Source organism: Ambystoma mexicanum, chromosome 3q, assembly GCF_040938575.1.
Source record: "Ambystoma mexicanum isolate Mex_15411 chromosome 3q, UKY_AmexF1_1, whole genome shotgun sequence".
Lineage (NCBI taxonomy): Eukaryota > Metazoa > Chordata > Amphibia > Caudata > Ambystomatidae > Ambystoma > Ambystoma mexicanum.
This window is the reverse complement of record NC_090926.1, coordinates 813,203,812-813,220,737: the sequence shown is the minus strand read 5'-3', so window position 1 is coordinate 813,220,737 and position 16,926 is coordinate 813,203,812. Positions and strand designations below refer to the sequence as shown.

Genomic DNA, 16,926 nt, shown 5'->3' with positions numbered 1-16,926 from the left:
GGGTGCGCGAGTGTCAGAACGGTGACGCTCTCGGCTGGCTTCCGAGAAAGGCGCAGACCAAGGCTTAGCCTTTTCAAAAAACCTCCATCATTTTAACTCTAAATGCTTCCCATTCTTTGGAGGAAGAATGTTTTGTGGGGCATTCCATTTTCTTAGGGGTTTCGTCAGAAGACTAGGTGGAAGGGAACCGGTGGCATCTCTTTTTTAGACTTTTTCGTCAAAGACCAAGAGTGGTGGGACCTAGACCTATGTTTTCGCCTTTCGCGTCGAGGAGATTTCTCCTCATGGGTTCTCGACTCGACGCTTGAGGCTTTTCGGTCGTGTTTTCGACCTACCTGTAGCTTCCCCTTCCTCTCTCGCAAGGCCTTGCCCGTCATAGCCTGACACTTCACACAGTCCTTCATGTCGTGGTATTCGCTGAGGTACCACAAACATTCTCGGTGCGGATCCGTGATCGACATTTTTGAACCGTAGGTTTTACATTTCTTGAACCCCGACCGCGGGGTAGTCGGGGGTCGACGAGGAAGACATCTCGAATATATCTTCACAATAACTGCGTCACAGAACTATCGAGGTGCGCCGAGTCTCCGAAGCAACACGTACTGAGTAAAAACGGGACTGAGGCCAACGGGCGCCGCACGTGCTACTTGTATACCCGATGACGTCACCCTCGACGGAGGCCTCCGAGGGACCTCGACCACAGACACACGGCACCCTCTGCCGAGAAAATTTCTGAAGCAGCCAAAGCTGGACAAATACATCCAAGATGAGGAATACGTTGGAGGACACAATCCATTTGAAACTAAGATTTATGAGTTATATATATTAATGTTAAAGGATATTTATACTGCACACTATCACCACCGGAGTGGTCCCCTAGGAAGTTCCCCTTAATCCAATCCCACCCCTCGATAAGTTTTATGGTTTGCCACGTATATCATAGATGACGCATCTAGCATTATATAAACAGAGTAAAATCGAAGAGACATTGTGATCCTGCATGAATCGATTTGATGAGTGTTTATTCGCCCTGCTTTACTTCGTTGAGATTAAAGCAGTATTTTATCAACTCCTTTGAGTCTGTCCGGTTATTTGGTCTGAGATATTTTATTGGTAATTCCATGTAGCACACAGATGCTTCAAGGTGCTAGAGCACAGTGTTGTTTACTATCAAACCCATCTGATGACAGCAGTACTGAGACAAAGAAGCACTCCGAAATGCTACATCTGATCGGACGAAAGCTAGAGCAGCTGCTGTCAATTGGAAGGATGTAACGCTGGGGCCGTCCCCGCTATTTAAACTGATCAGCAAAGAAGTACTGCGTTCTTTGTCATCTTCGGATCCATCCGGCAATGGTTCGTGAGGTACTGGCAAGCTAGAAGCTGTGATCATACCAGAGGGATATCCAGGAGACGGATGAGGCCACATTGAAGCATGTTGTCACGACTACCCGGTGGTCACTGTGGCACTGGTGGAGGAGGAGGTGACCATTACACCTTGCCACCACGTTTGTTGACCGCTTTCAGCAATCTAGTCTTCTTTCCAAGATGGCAGCCGCAACTTTTTAGTGTTCCTTTCACAAGAGGTATTACGCTACTTGTTCTTGTACTGCTTTTCCTTTCTAATAAATTCTCTCCAGTTTTCTGTGTCCCGCTTTGCTCTGCCCGTTCCTCTCCCCCGCACCCTTCTGTGCTTGTATCCTTCCCTTTTGGTCAGTCCTTGTTCCCTGCTCCTTTTTTTACCCCATTTTTTCCGGGTTTTTGTTTAACCATTTTTATCTGGATTTCTGGAGTCTACTTTCCTCTGCACAATTTGGAGTCCTTGCTGCCAACTGAGAGCCATCAGATATCCATCAAGTTGTTTTGTGCCACTTGCTTTTCCCCTTATATTTGGACTTCCTACTGAGTTCCGCATTTTGCTTTACCTGTGTATACTTCCAGGCTAACAAGGTGGCAGCTGGTCAGGATCGACCATTCCTCTTCTCAGACCATCTTAGCTCAGAAAGGAAGCGATCCAGATCCTGCAAACAACCCAGTAAGAAAGAGTATTTTACTTCTGAGATGGACATTCACGAAGATAAGAGACTTATGCGAGACCTGGAGAGCTGGTGCAGCGCTTCGGGAGACGGCAGTGAGGTGTCTTGCGATAGACTTGTAGAGAGTGAGCAGTGGTGGCACAACCTGTAGGGGGTGGACCGTTAAGTCTGCCAATGGTGCCGAGACTGCCTACCGCAGTCATCAGCAAAACCGCATAGGCGACTACCAGGAGAGAGCAAGAGATCTTAGTAGAGGCAAAACTTGTCACGGTAGGACTGAGGGGTCCGACAGCCATGCTGAGGCAGTCCTCAACAACACAAGGTGGTGAGAGGCAAGACGCGAAGTCCTACGAAAGGAAGTAGTTGAGCTAATAAGTGTGAACCCATGATCCCTGACGAAACTAGTGAAACGTTCCCTGGGGAGAGTTAAAGGGAATGAACATAAGTCAGGAAGGGGGCCGGGAAGCTAGAAGACTGTAAATTAAAGAAATAGAGCAAGCCTAATCATTGTGCGATACAGTTCCCAGGCCAGTTCCACAAATGTGGGGTACTGCAGAATCAAGAGGGACTCCAGCAACCGCTTCATGGTCCCAGTGGGTGGTGATCAAGAATGCGACAGGGCATAGGGTTTCTGAAAACCTTGTCACCACGGATCCAACTTTTGAGATAAGAGCAACTGATTAAGATAGGCACCTCATGCAAGTTTTATTCGGACAAAGATTTTAACAATTATTTTTAATGAGTTTAAGATAGCAGCTGCTCAAGCACCACAACATCTAGGAAAAGCACTTGTACCCAATAGAATCTATGCTTTCCATTAAGAATTTTTAGTATGGACAGCAGTCCATACCAAAAATTGTTTGTTTCATATTATTAATCAATCCATCAGTCTGGTATAGTTCCGGACCGTTGGAAGAGGGCAGAGAGTGTCTGAATATTTAAAAAGGGACAGCAATATCAAAAAGGGGCATTAATTAAACCAGAAACCCATATTGATTCGTTTGGGATTAGATGGTCTTCTAATTGTAATTGACATCCATTAAAAATTAGCCCCTGGTAGCTGTTGGTTTCAAGCTAATCAGGCTCTACCATGCTAGAAGCAGGAGCTAAATTGCTCCCAGCTCCCCTCAATTTCGATACCTGTTTAGAGTTGGAACCATATATTAACTGGATAGCCAAACCCAAGAAAAGGACATTTTTTAAATTTAGGCTGAATATTTTACTTCGATCTTATGTTGTTGACAGAGGTTATGTGGCAAATCCAGGAGGTCATCCCCTCTGGGACTAGGGAGGCGATTATGCTAAGATTAACAACCCCAATGGTACAATGAAAGCAGGATCCACTTGGGGTGACCCCAACCCCTTCAAGTACAGTACTCCCCCTTTTTTGGCTACATGGGAGTAAACCTATCTTATGTCTGGAAATTACCTGCAAGGGTGGTTGGTATGGTTTCTGACCCTTTTTGTCAGCTGGGATTGAGAAAACCTTGAGAAGTCCAACCCCCTGGCAATGGGGTAAAGAACATATCGAGAGAGAGAGAGAGAGAGAGAGAGAGAGAGAGAGAGAGAGAGAGAGACAGACAGACAGACAGACATCTGGAGTGGAACAGATGTAGCAACCTCCCCATTGGAGGAGGGGCAGAAGGAAGAGCGCTCACTCCAAGCATGGCGGGACAAAGCAAGGCCGGGCCTGCTGAACGCTGACAGCCGAAGACAGATCTACCCCCAGCTTGTTTCTTTGAAAAATGACTGACCCTGAGGGAGTTAGAGGTAGAGGAGCAAAGAGCTTGATGGGAGTTATTTGCAGAGGGATAGCTGAAGGTATTTTGGACGCAGGCCGAAGAAAGCCTTTTGGACAATGCAGAGGGTTTTTAATTTAATCCTTGCATCCACTGGGAGCCAATGGAGAGATTTCAGAGCCGGAGAGATATGATCCCAGGGCTTGAGTCCAAGGCCAAGTCTTGCAGTACTGTTCTGGATTAGTTGCAAAGGGCGGAGAGTAGAGGCAGGTATATTTACAAAGAGGCTGTTACAATAGCCCAACCTAGAGATAACCAGAGCTTGGGAGACAGCAAGCTTCTAGGGGAAGGAGAGGAAAGGCAGAGTACCTCCGAGGAGGTGCAGTAGGAAATTTGACTTTTTAGAGACATCAGAGATGTGGGCAGAGAAGGAAAGTGTGGCGTCAAAAATGAACCAGAGGTTCTTAGCCTCGCAAGTGGGGGTAGGAGGAAGGCCAATGGAGGCCGGCCAGAGAGTGAGGGGAAAGGATGGTGAAGGTGTGCCGATGACGAGGATGTCCGACTTGCTGGCATTCAGACAAAGATCATTGGTGGCACACCAAACTTGAATGGCAGTTAGGCAATCGGAGAGGAGAGAGGGAGAGGAGGTGGCCAAGGGCAGTCTGAAAATGAGTTGAGTGTCGTCAGAGTAGCATTGGAAATTTGAGCAGAAAATGGCAATGCAGTGGGCGAAAGTTGCCAGGTATGCGAGAGGGTAGACCCCCTGGGGAATACCACAGGTAGAGAGGGAGATAGATGATAGGAAGGACCCAAGTTGGACCTGGGAGGGTCGATCAGAGAGGAAAGAGGTCAGCCAGGCCAGAGCAGGCAAAGAAGCCACCAACGGCTACACCAATGTTCCTCATCTGCCCAAAGAGGGACGCAACAGCAAAACATATCCCAGTGTGGGGTGCAAACAAGCCAACCCCAGGGTGGGGTGGGAAAAGCCAAAACACCACGCAGGCACAAGAAACCATAACCCCAATGCGGGGTGCATACAAACATACCCCAGCACTGGGTGAGAAAAACCATATCCCTAGAGCTGGCAGGGGAAGCCTGAATCAAAATTGGACCGCAAAAAAACCATACCCCAAGACGGGGTGCCTGGAACCGTACCCAGAGCAAGGCGAGACCAACCATAGTCCTTGAGGGGTCAAGATAAGCCAAAACCTAACACGGGCTGTAAGAAACCGTACCCCAGGCAGTGGGGATCCACAAAACCATAACCCCAGGCCGGGTGAGAGCAATTATTATCCAAAGAAGGGTGAGAGAAACCAGGGCCCAACGCGAGCTGCCAGAAAACACACCCTTAGGCTGTGTGCACTGAACCATACCGTATGGGTGAGATTTACTGTATATCAAAAGTGGGACAAGAGAAATAAAACTCCAAGACAAGAAGTCTGTCCAAGACAAGGCAGACTCCTGGCTGCGGTGAGGGAAACAATACCCCAAGACGAGGTGCCAGAACACATAATTGAAGACAGGATGAAAAGAACCAAAACCTGCGACCACCTGAATTATGAGCATCTCCTTCTTGGACAAAAAGCCTCGGACTTGCCTGGTAAATAATACCAGGAACAACCTCCTTGCTTAAGGAGGAGATCAAAGGACATGGATCAAATTAACCCCAGACGGGACGAAAGACACTTGTACATATCTGTTGGAACCATGTAAAAGAAAGAATGACTGGAATAGACACTCCATCTTAGACTCTGTGGATAACACATACCTGGGTGGAGTCCAGAAACCAACAACCATTCCAGTACAAAGGACATGGGAATACGGGTATCTTCTGTAGAGTTATTTGTTTCTTTCTAATAGCGGTAGGGACAGAGTGCAGGTTAGGATAGGTTTGGACATAGGACTTTTGAGATTTGTCTTTACATCCTGACAAGCACACTTTTGTAATCTTTTCTTTAGGATTGTGTAATGAAACCGATGTCATCACTCCTTTCCCAGAGGTAGCCTCTCCCGATGTGGTCAGGGGACGGCAGCCACATGGGGAGCCGATTCTGACCCTGGGGGTGGCTATATGAGGGAGAACCACATGGGGGAGGTGACCCTAAAGGGGAGAACATTGCATCATAATCTGGTAAAGACACATACCCCCTTTCCCTTTTAGGGATGTTTCCCCCATATCTCAAACTTTTATGGCTTATTGTAGGAGTTCCCTCTCACTACTGTGAGGGGTCAGTAACGTGAGGGGGACAACAGCTTGTAGTTCAGCATTTGACATGTTATTAATAAAATAAAATGCAAAGAAAACCTAACTAAGCCTACACTACCAGTGAGGTCCCTACCTATTCTAGGTTTCAAGGAAAAATCTCCTAGCATACACAAAAATGGCCCTCACACTAAACAAAACATTCAAAGTAAATCACAACAACATGAATAAAGGATTACCAAATGACCAGTGACTTGGATAGCTTCCACTTGTTCTGGGTAGATTCCTTTCCCAGGAATGTCCAAAGTCAATCTTTCATAAAGAAAAGTAAAGTCTTGAACAAGTTCTTGAAAGTTCAAAAAGCAAACAAGTTAATCCAAACATAAAAGCACTGGTAACAGTTCTTTCTCCTTTGGTTGAAAAGTTCCCTTACCAATTTCCACAAGGAAAACAGCACCATTGGTAATCCTGGATTACCTCCTTCCAGGAGAAGGTTGGCAAAGTTCAAAACCTAAAGTACCACTTCTGCTTCATCGACTGTCCTTTTTGTAACTTCTGCAGCATCTTTGTCATAACTTGTCGGGATGCTTCTTCCAAGGGCGGGTGCTTTCCTCTTGGCAACTACATTCTGCTAATGGCACTGTGAAAGCAGGCTCCCTTGCTTCACAGTGTACTACTGCTTCAACCACCTTCAATATAATGTGTTCTGACAATATTATACACAACTACAGTTCTGTCAGTTCTACTGCTGCTTGCTATTTTGATGATTTATCAGGCACCTTAAAGACAAGACTTTCGAACTCCACAGGTAGGCAAGGCCTTTTCTTCCTTTTTATGCCACAATAAAGGAGCGGCCTCTTTGCCTCTTCTGTTTTAGAGCTACCACTAGAAACTGCCTTGGCTTCTAGACTGCTTCTATCTCTCAGCTTCAACATCGGCTCTACAGATTGTTGTTCAGAAATGGAAAGTCTCACTCAGATTTAAGATATCGGATGAGACGTGGAGTTATTGCTTTGAAGAGACGAGGAGAGTGGCACACCAGATTTAAACTGATCCATTTCAAGTTTCACTACATAGATTCTTTCCAGAAGACAGATGTGCAAGATGCGGTACCACGCCAGCCGTTTTCTTACATTTAGCATGGGGGAGCCTGCCGATTCGATCATTTTGGGAGGGGACCTTTGAGACACTTAGTGGGAGAGAGATTAGGTCCAAAACCAATGACTGCACTGGGTTACACCAAACGTATCCCCAAAGGTGTGAGGAAACTAACCGGGTTGCTTTTACTCCTGGCCAAAAGACAAGTGGCAATGGTGTGGGGGTGGGACCCAATCTCTGAGGCCAGTTCAATGGTGTGCCGACATCCTGTTCTGCAATGATTTGGAGATGGAGTATGGCAGACTAATGCACCCCCAGGCTAAAGCTAGAGACATTATGGGGACCATATATTCACTACCTGATTGCCCAGTTGCAAATATCGCAAGAAGAACCTGACCACGCCCCTAGAAGTCCATAAACTGCCAGTAAAATGTGGTATGGAGCCACTTGGTATAAGAGGGGTGATATGATATAGAAATAATAGCTCAAAGGTCAGGCGCACTATCCTCTTGAGACAAATCACAATGTGGTACTGAATCTCCAGCTGTAATGCATTAACAGACTGAGATTAGAAAAGATGCATTCCGCTCCACTGTGCTGTTAATGTTTTTCTTTGTTATTTGATGTATGTTAGCACGCAGGTGCTGTATGTGTAAAAAAAGAATGCCAACTAAGACTAGGAAGTCAAAGTGAGCAAGGTTCGAGACAGAACAAGAAGAAAGAGGAAAAGCAAGAATTTAAGTGCAAAGGAACAGGAGACTGGAACCGCATACTAGAAACTAAGGACCAGAATCAAGGAACAGCGTACTGAACTATAGCCAAGGAACAAGAAAACTCAGGACCAAAACTCTGGACTAGGATAACAAGGACTGAACTGCAGACTGGTAAGAAGGAAACTCAGGACTGGCATCTGTTGGGCAGAAACCTGTGCAGTTCCCTTAGGGACCACTGCAAAAGGCTTAAGACTACAGGTGTTGGTAGTAAACCCAATTTGTAGCAGTCTGTACCACCCAGATTTACCTGGTAGCTGTGGCTGAGCAGCCAGACTTCTCTCAAGAAGAGTTAGACAGTATATAGAGTATACAAGATAGGTACCAAAATACAGAAGCACAAGCAAACACTGACCAGAGCTTGGGTATGAAAGTATATAATTATTTATTTAAAAACACACTTTGTAAAATACACTAACACTAATATGGCAAGTAAGTTCTAACACAGTCACTATTAATATATATACATCCCCGATTACTTATTGAACAAGTCTTAGTTAAAACACCACTTATTTTCAGACAGAGGTGAGCGCTTAACCTAAAATGGCACTCCAGTAAGTTAATTAAAAAGGGAGGGGAAAAAGGCAGCATTAGGAACATACAAAATACCAACACTTTAGGAGAACCAGAGAAAGTCAGAAAAGGCAGAATCTACTGAGGAAAAGAAAGTCATAGGCCATGCCCACTGGAAGAGAGCAAGGCGGAATGTGTCCAAGATCACACAGTTGAATAGTACTTTTAAAGGGTCATTGCAAAGAGTTCAAAAAGGGTTGGCTCAAGTCAGGAAAAGTTAGTTAGTAGGTCCCAAGTCACCCCAGGATAGAAAGTTAAGGATTTTTTGGGACACCTTGAACAGTCTGTTGCAAGGGAGACCAGGCGGGACTCAGTACCTGAAATGGTGAGAAAGCTCCAGCTTGGGCAGTTGTTATGGCAGCGGGTGCAAGTCGGTGCTTCGTCCAGTGGAAGAGGAGATCTCGACGTGGAGGAAAGCTGGAGGTCGTTGCACTGCCAGGGAAGAAACCAGCCGCGGAGTTTCCCGGTAAAAAGGTACTACCCTTTTATTCGCGGTAGTGGTGAAGCGTGGCTATCTGGCCGCCGGGGTGCTTGGCACAGGCGATTCGACCACGAGACGATCCAGGAAGGCGAAAAAGAGGGCGAACTGGTTATCCCCACCAGCTCAGAGGAAGAAGACTCTCCGGGATGAAGATCTTGAGAAGTGGTGAGACGGTTCAGCAGGGCTCTACCGGTGGTGTCGTCGTTGCAGGTCGGCTCAGCTTCTCCATCTTCGGATTCTTTGGTCCTGTGGTGACTTCTGAAGTTCCAGTCCCCAAAGCCCTGCTTTTATGCAGAAAACATTCATCAGTACTAGCTGTCACTCAAACATGCTAAGTGGTGAGCCGGGCGGCTCACCACTGGGCCAATCACACAAGAGTGTGACTTGAGTTGCTGAGGCAACTCAGTCCAGGGTGCCTAAACCCCCCCTCCCACACATCCTGTAGACCCAGACAGAGTGGCACCACTTTTTGAGGCTTCTGTGGAGAAGCCCGCCAAAAAGTGGAACAAAGGGCTCGACTTGGGTTGGAGTTACAGAGGCGAACACAAACGCCATTTTAAAACCGAGTCCTGGCAAAAAGACCCAACCGGGGAATAAATATTAAATAAATAACCCGGCGGTATCTTTAACATAGCACCAAAAAGTGGTGCGTTTAAAATGAATGGGAAAATCCCATAGGAAATATTCCGGTGGAATATTTCGTGTGGTAACCACTGCCACCAGCCAGAAACTTACGCTCACCTGGCTCCCACAGAGGCGTCGGTCTGAACTGGACAGCTGCGGTCTCCACCAATGTGACGCGTAGGGCCGGGATGACGGACTGGACTGACCCACCTAGCTTCATTTGCTTGGCCCGTAGGAATATTCTTCTGCAAATGGAGAAAGGGAATTAACCACCCGTGGAGTTGAGTGTAAATTCCCCTCCACCCCTTCTGTTCTCCCCACAGATCACCTTTGATGTCCCCTCTTATAGTCTCACCTGATGGTTTGAAAAGATAGAGCTCTCCATCCTGCATTGAGCACAGGGGCGCGTTGATAACCAATTGCGTCACTGGCTTGAAGGAATTGGTGAGTTCCAGAACAATATTGACTCCGAAAAGTATGTAGTTCGTAAGAGTTCAAATGCCTGACTTTCACTCTTGTCCGATTCCCTGCAGATTGCAGCTTGACCCTAGTGAAGAGTTCCTCGTGGCAATCGGTAATATTCTGGTAAGGATTTGTATTTCCCAAAAAGTTTGATAAATAATGTCAATATGTAACCTGTTGCTTTCTCCCTTAATCAGGCGCTGAGAGAAAGTATGAAGTCTTGGGGAATAATACCTCCGGCGGTAAAATCAGGTAAGTCTATTGTGGTGAGGAGGGTTCCCCTTGATTGTCCTTTTGTTTCAACTTGCTGTCCTTTTGTTTCCCCTTAGGGGCCGGGGTTCGGCGAAGATGCAGTGGAAGCTGCGCCGACCCGTGAAGAGGAATAGTACCCCCAGTATTAAAATCAGGTAAGTCTATGGGGGGGTAACTAATATTCCTCTGTGTATTACCTTGGCTCACCTTGCTGTTCTTGTCTACTCCTTAGGTGCCGGAATGCTGCGGGAACATGCAGGAGGATGCGGTGGAATGTGAAGATGATGCGAAGGCCGGTGAGTTCAGTGCGGCGCTGCAGCAGGCGAGGCGACGCGACGCGCATAAAATAACTTCTTTCTTCCAGCTCGAAGATGCGATGGATCGGGAATTCAGGTAAGGATCAAAGGTATTGCTCTTGTTCTAAACTTTTCTCTCTGCTTTCTTCCTTTTTCTAGGAGCTCCAAACTCGAGGCGGGCGTGGCAGAAGACTGGATGCAGGCTTGCAGGCACGGTGAGCGTTACGCTGCTGGATGCAGAATAACGCGAAGCGTGTGCTGCTCTTTAGGCGTGGTTTAAATAGCCTCCAAAGTAGTCCCAGGTAAGTATTCCTCCCCAGCCCCGCCCGAGTAAAAAATAGTCCATAAGTAAAATAGTCCCTTCCAAGCCTCATTTGGCTTGGAGCTCTTGCAGCATGGTCTGCATCAGGTAAGTTCTATTCTATGAGACTGACTCTCCATATGAGCCTGGCGCCATAGGCGCCAGGACTGCACCCGAACAGCCCCTAGCAGGGGTTTTTGGGCTTGCTCAAAATAACTTGATGCCTGCTTCCGGGGTTGCTGTACCTGGTCTGGGTCCCCGGGGGTAGGCATCATGACAGAAACTCGACGAGGGGGGACTGCACAGTGCCCCTTCAAAAAACAGACCCAGGGGCAATCTAATTACCCCTACCAGTACTTCCACAATATGATGGTTTGTACTGGTTCTGTTCCCAATTTAAGACTAGTAAAGTCAGTGGTGACTTTACATGCCCCGGGAGACAGTAGTCAGTCCCAGGGTATGGAGTCTATGTTTGAGGGTCACTATGACACCCCTGTGTTACTGCACGGAGGGTGCTGTGTAACACACTTACCAAAATTACATGAAACCCTATGGAGTAAAAGACCCCCATAGCCCATTAAACACATTACAAAGTCAAAGGATATCTCAAATAATGATTAAGAGTGGGAGAAAAAGAGTCTCACTCTTAGCAGGAGAAAAAAAAATAAACCCCAAAAATCCAGCAAAGCTGCTGGGGGACTCACTAGGTTTGGGAAATTAGCCCTAACAGAGAATTCTCTAACAGAATCTAGGAAACTAAAGACTATGGGCACAGAACAAAGAACTGCAGGCAGGGAACAAGTTAATTGGTGGTAGAGAGCAAGGGGCAAGAGATTGTAAGCAGGGGAACAGGGTTGCAGTGCAAGAAGCACAGAGGTGCAGGGCAGTGCAGGCAGAGTAGCAGGGCTGCAAAGCAGGCAGCCAGCCAGCGCAGGGCACTGGAACAGGAGAAGGTTCTGGAAGCAACACAGCGCAGCAGAAATCCAAGGATCAAAGCACAAGGGGATGAGAGCAAACTCAGTGCAACATGCCTGTGCTCTTGCAGGCAGCTGCATCAATACCGACCTGCCCTGTGCTGAAGCAGGGCCATTAGCAGCACCTGGAGGACCACACCTGAAGGTAATCTGCCTCTTCCCTTGCTGTTCCTGGGCAAGTGAAAGCAGCAGGGATCTCTAAGGTTTCTGGGCACTGTAGTTCAAAGACTGCTGCATAGAATAGCTAGGGAATGAGAACTGCCACAAGGTGCATTATGGGATATTTAGTTTGCGAAATTAAATAAGGACGTACCAAAGATTTGCAAACGGAAAGTGAAGACAAAAATATGTTAAGTACTGTCAGGGAAGTGGCATGGTGGTGCATGACTTCTAAATAGTCCACAACGGATGCCAATTGGTGTTCCAGTGGCACAGTCATGGCTACAAGTGTTGATCAGGGAAGTGCAAGATCAGCCAAATTTACAAAACGTCGTGACACAGTGAAGATAACCAGTGTTGTAATGAAACAAGGAACAGCAGGAAACTATGTAAAACCGAGGGGAATGCTCAGTGTTTCTAGTTTCAGAACAGACAACAGGTTACTCTGTTCTCTAAAGAGAACTCTGATGAGGAACGAAATCAGGTTCAAGGGAAGAACTATCTGTAACCAGTGTGTTCCAACTGACTCAAATGCAAGGGTAGGACAATTTGTGAAACCTGAGGTTGTCTGGAACATTCAGAGTAGAGTAAGAGACAAGAGGGGTGCTTTTAGGTTAATTGATTAGCTAGGAGGCAGTGGGAGGTAAGGAGGCTTCTTGGATCCCAGCGGAAAAGACATTATGGAGCCAAGCACCACTTGAACACTTACTTTAAACTAACCTGATCTTCAAAACACAAAAGAAGAACTATATGTAGCTTAACAGTTAAACGATGGGCCACAATTTATAAAAGTCATTTTTAAGTTTAGTGGGACACCCTAACATTTTTCTTAGTGTGCAAAATAAATACATAAAAGTCTGAATTTGATTGTGAAAAAGAATGAATATCCCGGAAACATTTAAACCCGAAAATCACATTGTAACAGACCATCATGAATGTGCAAGTCAAAGAATGATTTTCTTTATAAACTTACTATGATCAGCATAGTTTTTTGATTTTAATTCTAGTTGTCGTGTCTGCGATTCTAAATCCTCCACTCTGCTTTGCAAATCTTTTTTTTCCTGTTCTTGAGAATCTTCAAATTCAATGAATTTCTGAAAAACACATTTATGATAAAGTTAACTGAAAGTAAAGTATTTATGCAATTCTTACACAAGTCATACACCTTTTACAACTCCACCCTTTTAAATTTACATCACTACTGAGACAATACTTTCTGAATCATACCCAACAGAATATAAAACACTGAACGCAAGTTCATAAAAATGGGCTAAACTCAATATTATTTTTCCATTTAACACTTATTACCAGAATGTCTGGTAATGAAGACAAATGTAAGTACAGCTACACACCCGTCCCCAATTACAGGATTCAAACGTTCAAATGTTGCACTACTAACCAGTTAGTCACTCACCACGGTTTGTGAGTGGAGGTCATTCAGCACACAGAATATAGAATGCTGTCACTAGTGGTCATCCATCTATACCCACTCTGCCGACTGAATTCAAACTATTTGAAAGAACATGTAGTCCCTTAGTATATACACATCCCCTTCCCCACTCAACAAAGTTCCACATTTACATTACACCAGGTTTGATCTTGCCTGTCATCTAAATGAAAGGAGTGGCACATTAATACACTCAATTTGTCATTTTAGTTCCCGATCATCAATTATTTGGTGACACAATGCTCAATTTGCCTACTGTTAATAGGATATGTTACATCACAGATTACCAATGTGCTTTGCTAAATCTAAGAAAAGGTATGTGTTGGCTAACTCATTTTGTTTCTATAAAATAACGCATTAACGATACGTTTTCCAAATTGTATTAAGGGCAGAAACACAAAGCAACTCAAACCATGCACTTTCTTTTTTCATAGTCACAGGTGGCACAAAATACACTGCAAGTCTTTGAGACACTGAAAGCGTTTTTAATGTTTTTGTGGGGAATATAGGATCACCCCCATTGCTCACTACCCTCCTCCCTAGCTGTGGCGGTTCCTCACTGGCGTACGAATTCTGGTGTGATGTAGATGGTGCTTTCAGAAGGCATTGTCAGTCTTTGTTCTTGAGCACATGGGGAGGGGTGCTTAGCCCCTGCTGACAAGGCCAAAGTCTTGACCTTGTCACACCATACACTCATGATATGCATTACAATTGTGCATGATCTGCAATTAAATAGAAATCAGCATTTCATGTCCTGTAAAAAGTACCCCAAGGCAACCCCAGTTAGCCTCTGATCGTTATTCTTAGAACTGCTGACAGGGGGCATGAAAGGGAGGACCAAAGCAATCCACCACACGGGAAGAGGGGGGATCTAGTATTGAATGTTATCTTACTGTCCTGCAGACTATTGAAATGCATCATCTACTGAGCTTGTAAAAATGGCACACACAGCTTGAAAAGCAAATTTCAAGTACATGTGAGGTTATATTAAGTGATATTAATACTGAGACCAAACTAGTGGGCTTACACCACCCGATCTTGTCAAGAGAGGTGACATTTTGTGCGACACCACCCGGTTTCCTCCACACCATAATCTTTTGGCAAGAAGGAAACTGAGTGGGATGAGATAGAGAAAGGTGTTAGATACATGATGAAACAGGGTTAATGATAGTGATGGTAATGGAGTATGTTGTAGCACGGATGTATGTTTAACTGCGCTTATTAGTAGATCAGTGTGAACGAAGTACAGGAGCGTATAGATCATTTTAAAGTGAACCTTTAACATGATAGCAGTATTCAGATCGGACGATGAACGGAACTAAATACATATGATGTGTGGTTGCATGATGGGCTCGAGATGTGCTTAGGGTTTCTGTTTTTCAGTGCTTATGTTTTGTCAATTTCCGTGGTGTTTTTACAAAATGTAAAAATCTGTGTATATCAGTGTTCATAAATTTTTTGCAGACAATAAAATGGAGCGCAAATTGTGTTTTTACTGTGTATATGCAAAAAAAACAGGCTTTTATTAACATACCTACTTTTTGAAGTAGATATATCATGGGACTGTTATGAGGGCGATGACATGACGAACAGAAAGTTCTCAGACATAGGCTCTTTTTACAGAAATTACTTTATTAAGCAGGTGTTATCAAAACAGAATTGAAAGAATAAGGCAAAATGATAATTGAAAGAATAAGGCAAAATGTTTAAACGTAAATGCTTTAGAAATCCATCCGAGTGAAAAACGCAAACTGAAGGTTTACTTCACCTATAAAGTCAAAAAGTGCACAAAAGTACTAAAACCACTAAAGTAAAAAAGCTTGCCCATCACAACTAATCCTTTAACTTAAAATTAAGGTTTCCTGAATGAAAAGTTCCTTGAAAGTGAGTGGCCAGATTAACTAGACCAAAGGGTGCAATAAATATAAACAAAGCCTTTCCCTTGGGTGAAAGGTATGGAGGGTAGAATAGCTAACTTAAAGGTTTCCCTGAATAACCAAAGTCTAATAGTCCAAAAGAAGGTTTTCTCCTACAGCTTCCTCGGATAGACAAACTATAGGGCCACTTACGCAAAGCAATCAAACTGAGTCCTGTTGTCTTCTAGGTGCAGGACCTCGTCTGCGAGGAAATCAGTTGGTTCCTGTGCTTTGGTTCGAGTTCTCTCCAATTCACTTGTCCAACCTCTCCCTCTCGTTCCCTCACATTCGCTCCCTCCGTCCCTCTCACCCTCCCTCCCGTTCAGGAGTCTATCTTCATTACATTCCTTCTCTTTCTTCTTTGCCTCTCACGTCCTCAGGGGACTGGGATTGTCGCCCCACTTCCTCTCACGAGTCCTGCATCTGTCCTGGTCTCTTTACCGGGATCTTAGCAAGGTTTTGCCTTAGCCTCTTCCCAGGATTCTCAGGCAGGTCAGCTCTTTCACCTTCCTGACTGTAGGGGTACTCTCTCCTTCTCCACCCTAGGCAACTCAGTTTCCTACAGGCTCTTCAGGCAACTTCCAGGCAGGCAGTGCTGCAGGGTAGACCAGGCTCCTTCATCCAGGCAGCAACTCCTTTCTGGATACATCTCCTTTTCATGCAGCAGCGTCTGGCAAGAGGTACAGGGCACAAAACTTTCTGCTAGACAACAGGCTATCTTCTATTCTTATCTTTCGGCTTTGTTTGCTACGATTGATCACACCATTCTGCTTTCTTCATCAACACTTCAACTATTTGGCTCTGTTCTCAAGTGGTTTAACTCATCTCTCCGATTACACATTCTGTCTCTTGGGCTGATCAGTTCTCTTCTTCCTAGCCACTGTTCTATGGAATTCCACAGGGTTCTGTTCTAGGGCCTCTTTTCTATTTATAATCCTTTGTCTTCATTTAACTTGTCTTGTCACTCCTATGCTGACGATTCCCAGATCTTTTTCTCCTATTCTGCACTCCCTTCTTCTCTTCATAATAAAGATTCATTTTGCTAGGTTCTTTTCTTTCCTTCTTCCTCTCCGTCCCCTGTTCACCCTCTTTCTGATCTTTTTTCCCCCCATATTTCCTTTCATTTTGTTCTTCTGCTCTGAATCTTGGCGTTGTGACCCTCCTCTTTGATTTTCCCTTCATATTTCTAATAGTGCTCCTTTTCATCTCAGATGCGTTTGGGCTTTTCTTTCGTTTCAGGCAACCAAAATCTTGATCTACTCACTGGTTTTTTTCTTGTCTTAATTACTTTTAAGTTCTTATTTTCAGCCTCCTTAAGACTCCACTCCTTTACGATCTTGTGTTTAATTCCGCTGTTTTTCAGCTACCTTGGCGTTCTTCTGCAACTCCCTCTCTTCGTTCGGCTTCCATGCTTTCTTTTGAACTATAGCATACTTTTCATTTTCACTTTTTTGACTACAAAGCACGATCATGGTCTCCTTACTCTCGCTGATCCTTGGTTTCTCATTCCCCTTCTTGCGCTTTACATTCTGAATCTCTATTTCTTCTCTGTTCCTAAACCACCTTGTGCTTCCTCTCGTTTGTACTTTCACTTC

At 45.0% G+C, this 16,926-nt stretch overlaps 1 protein-coding gene across 1 annotated transcript in view; it reads right to left on the bottom strand.

Moving 5' to 3' along the window:
• The window catches only part of SPAG9 (sperm associated antigen 9), a 2,727,931-nt gene that overhangs the window by 2,574,113 nt on the left and 136,892 nt on the right, over positions 1–16,926 (bottom strand). The window contains exon 2 of the mRNA XM_069654919.1: positions 12,942–13,062. Within this exon, the coding sequence (XP_069511020.1) occupies positions 12,942–13,062 (121 nt within the window). The remainder of the gene's footprint in view (positions 1–12,941; positions 13,063–16,926) is intronic.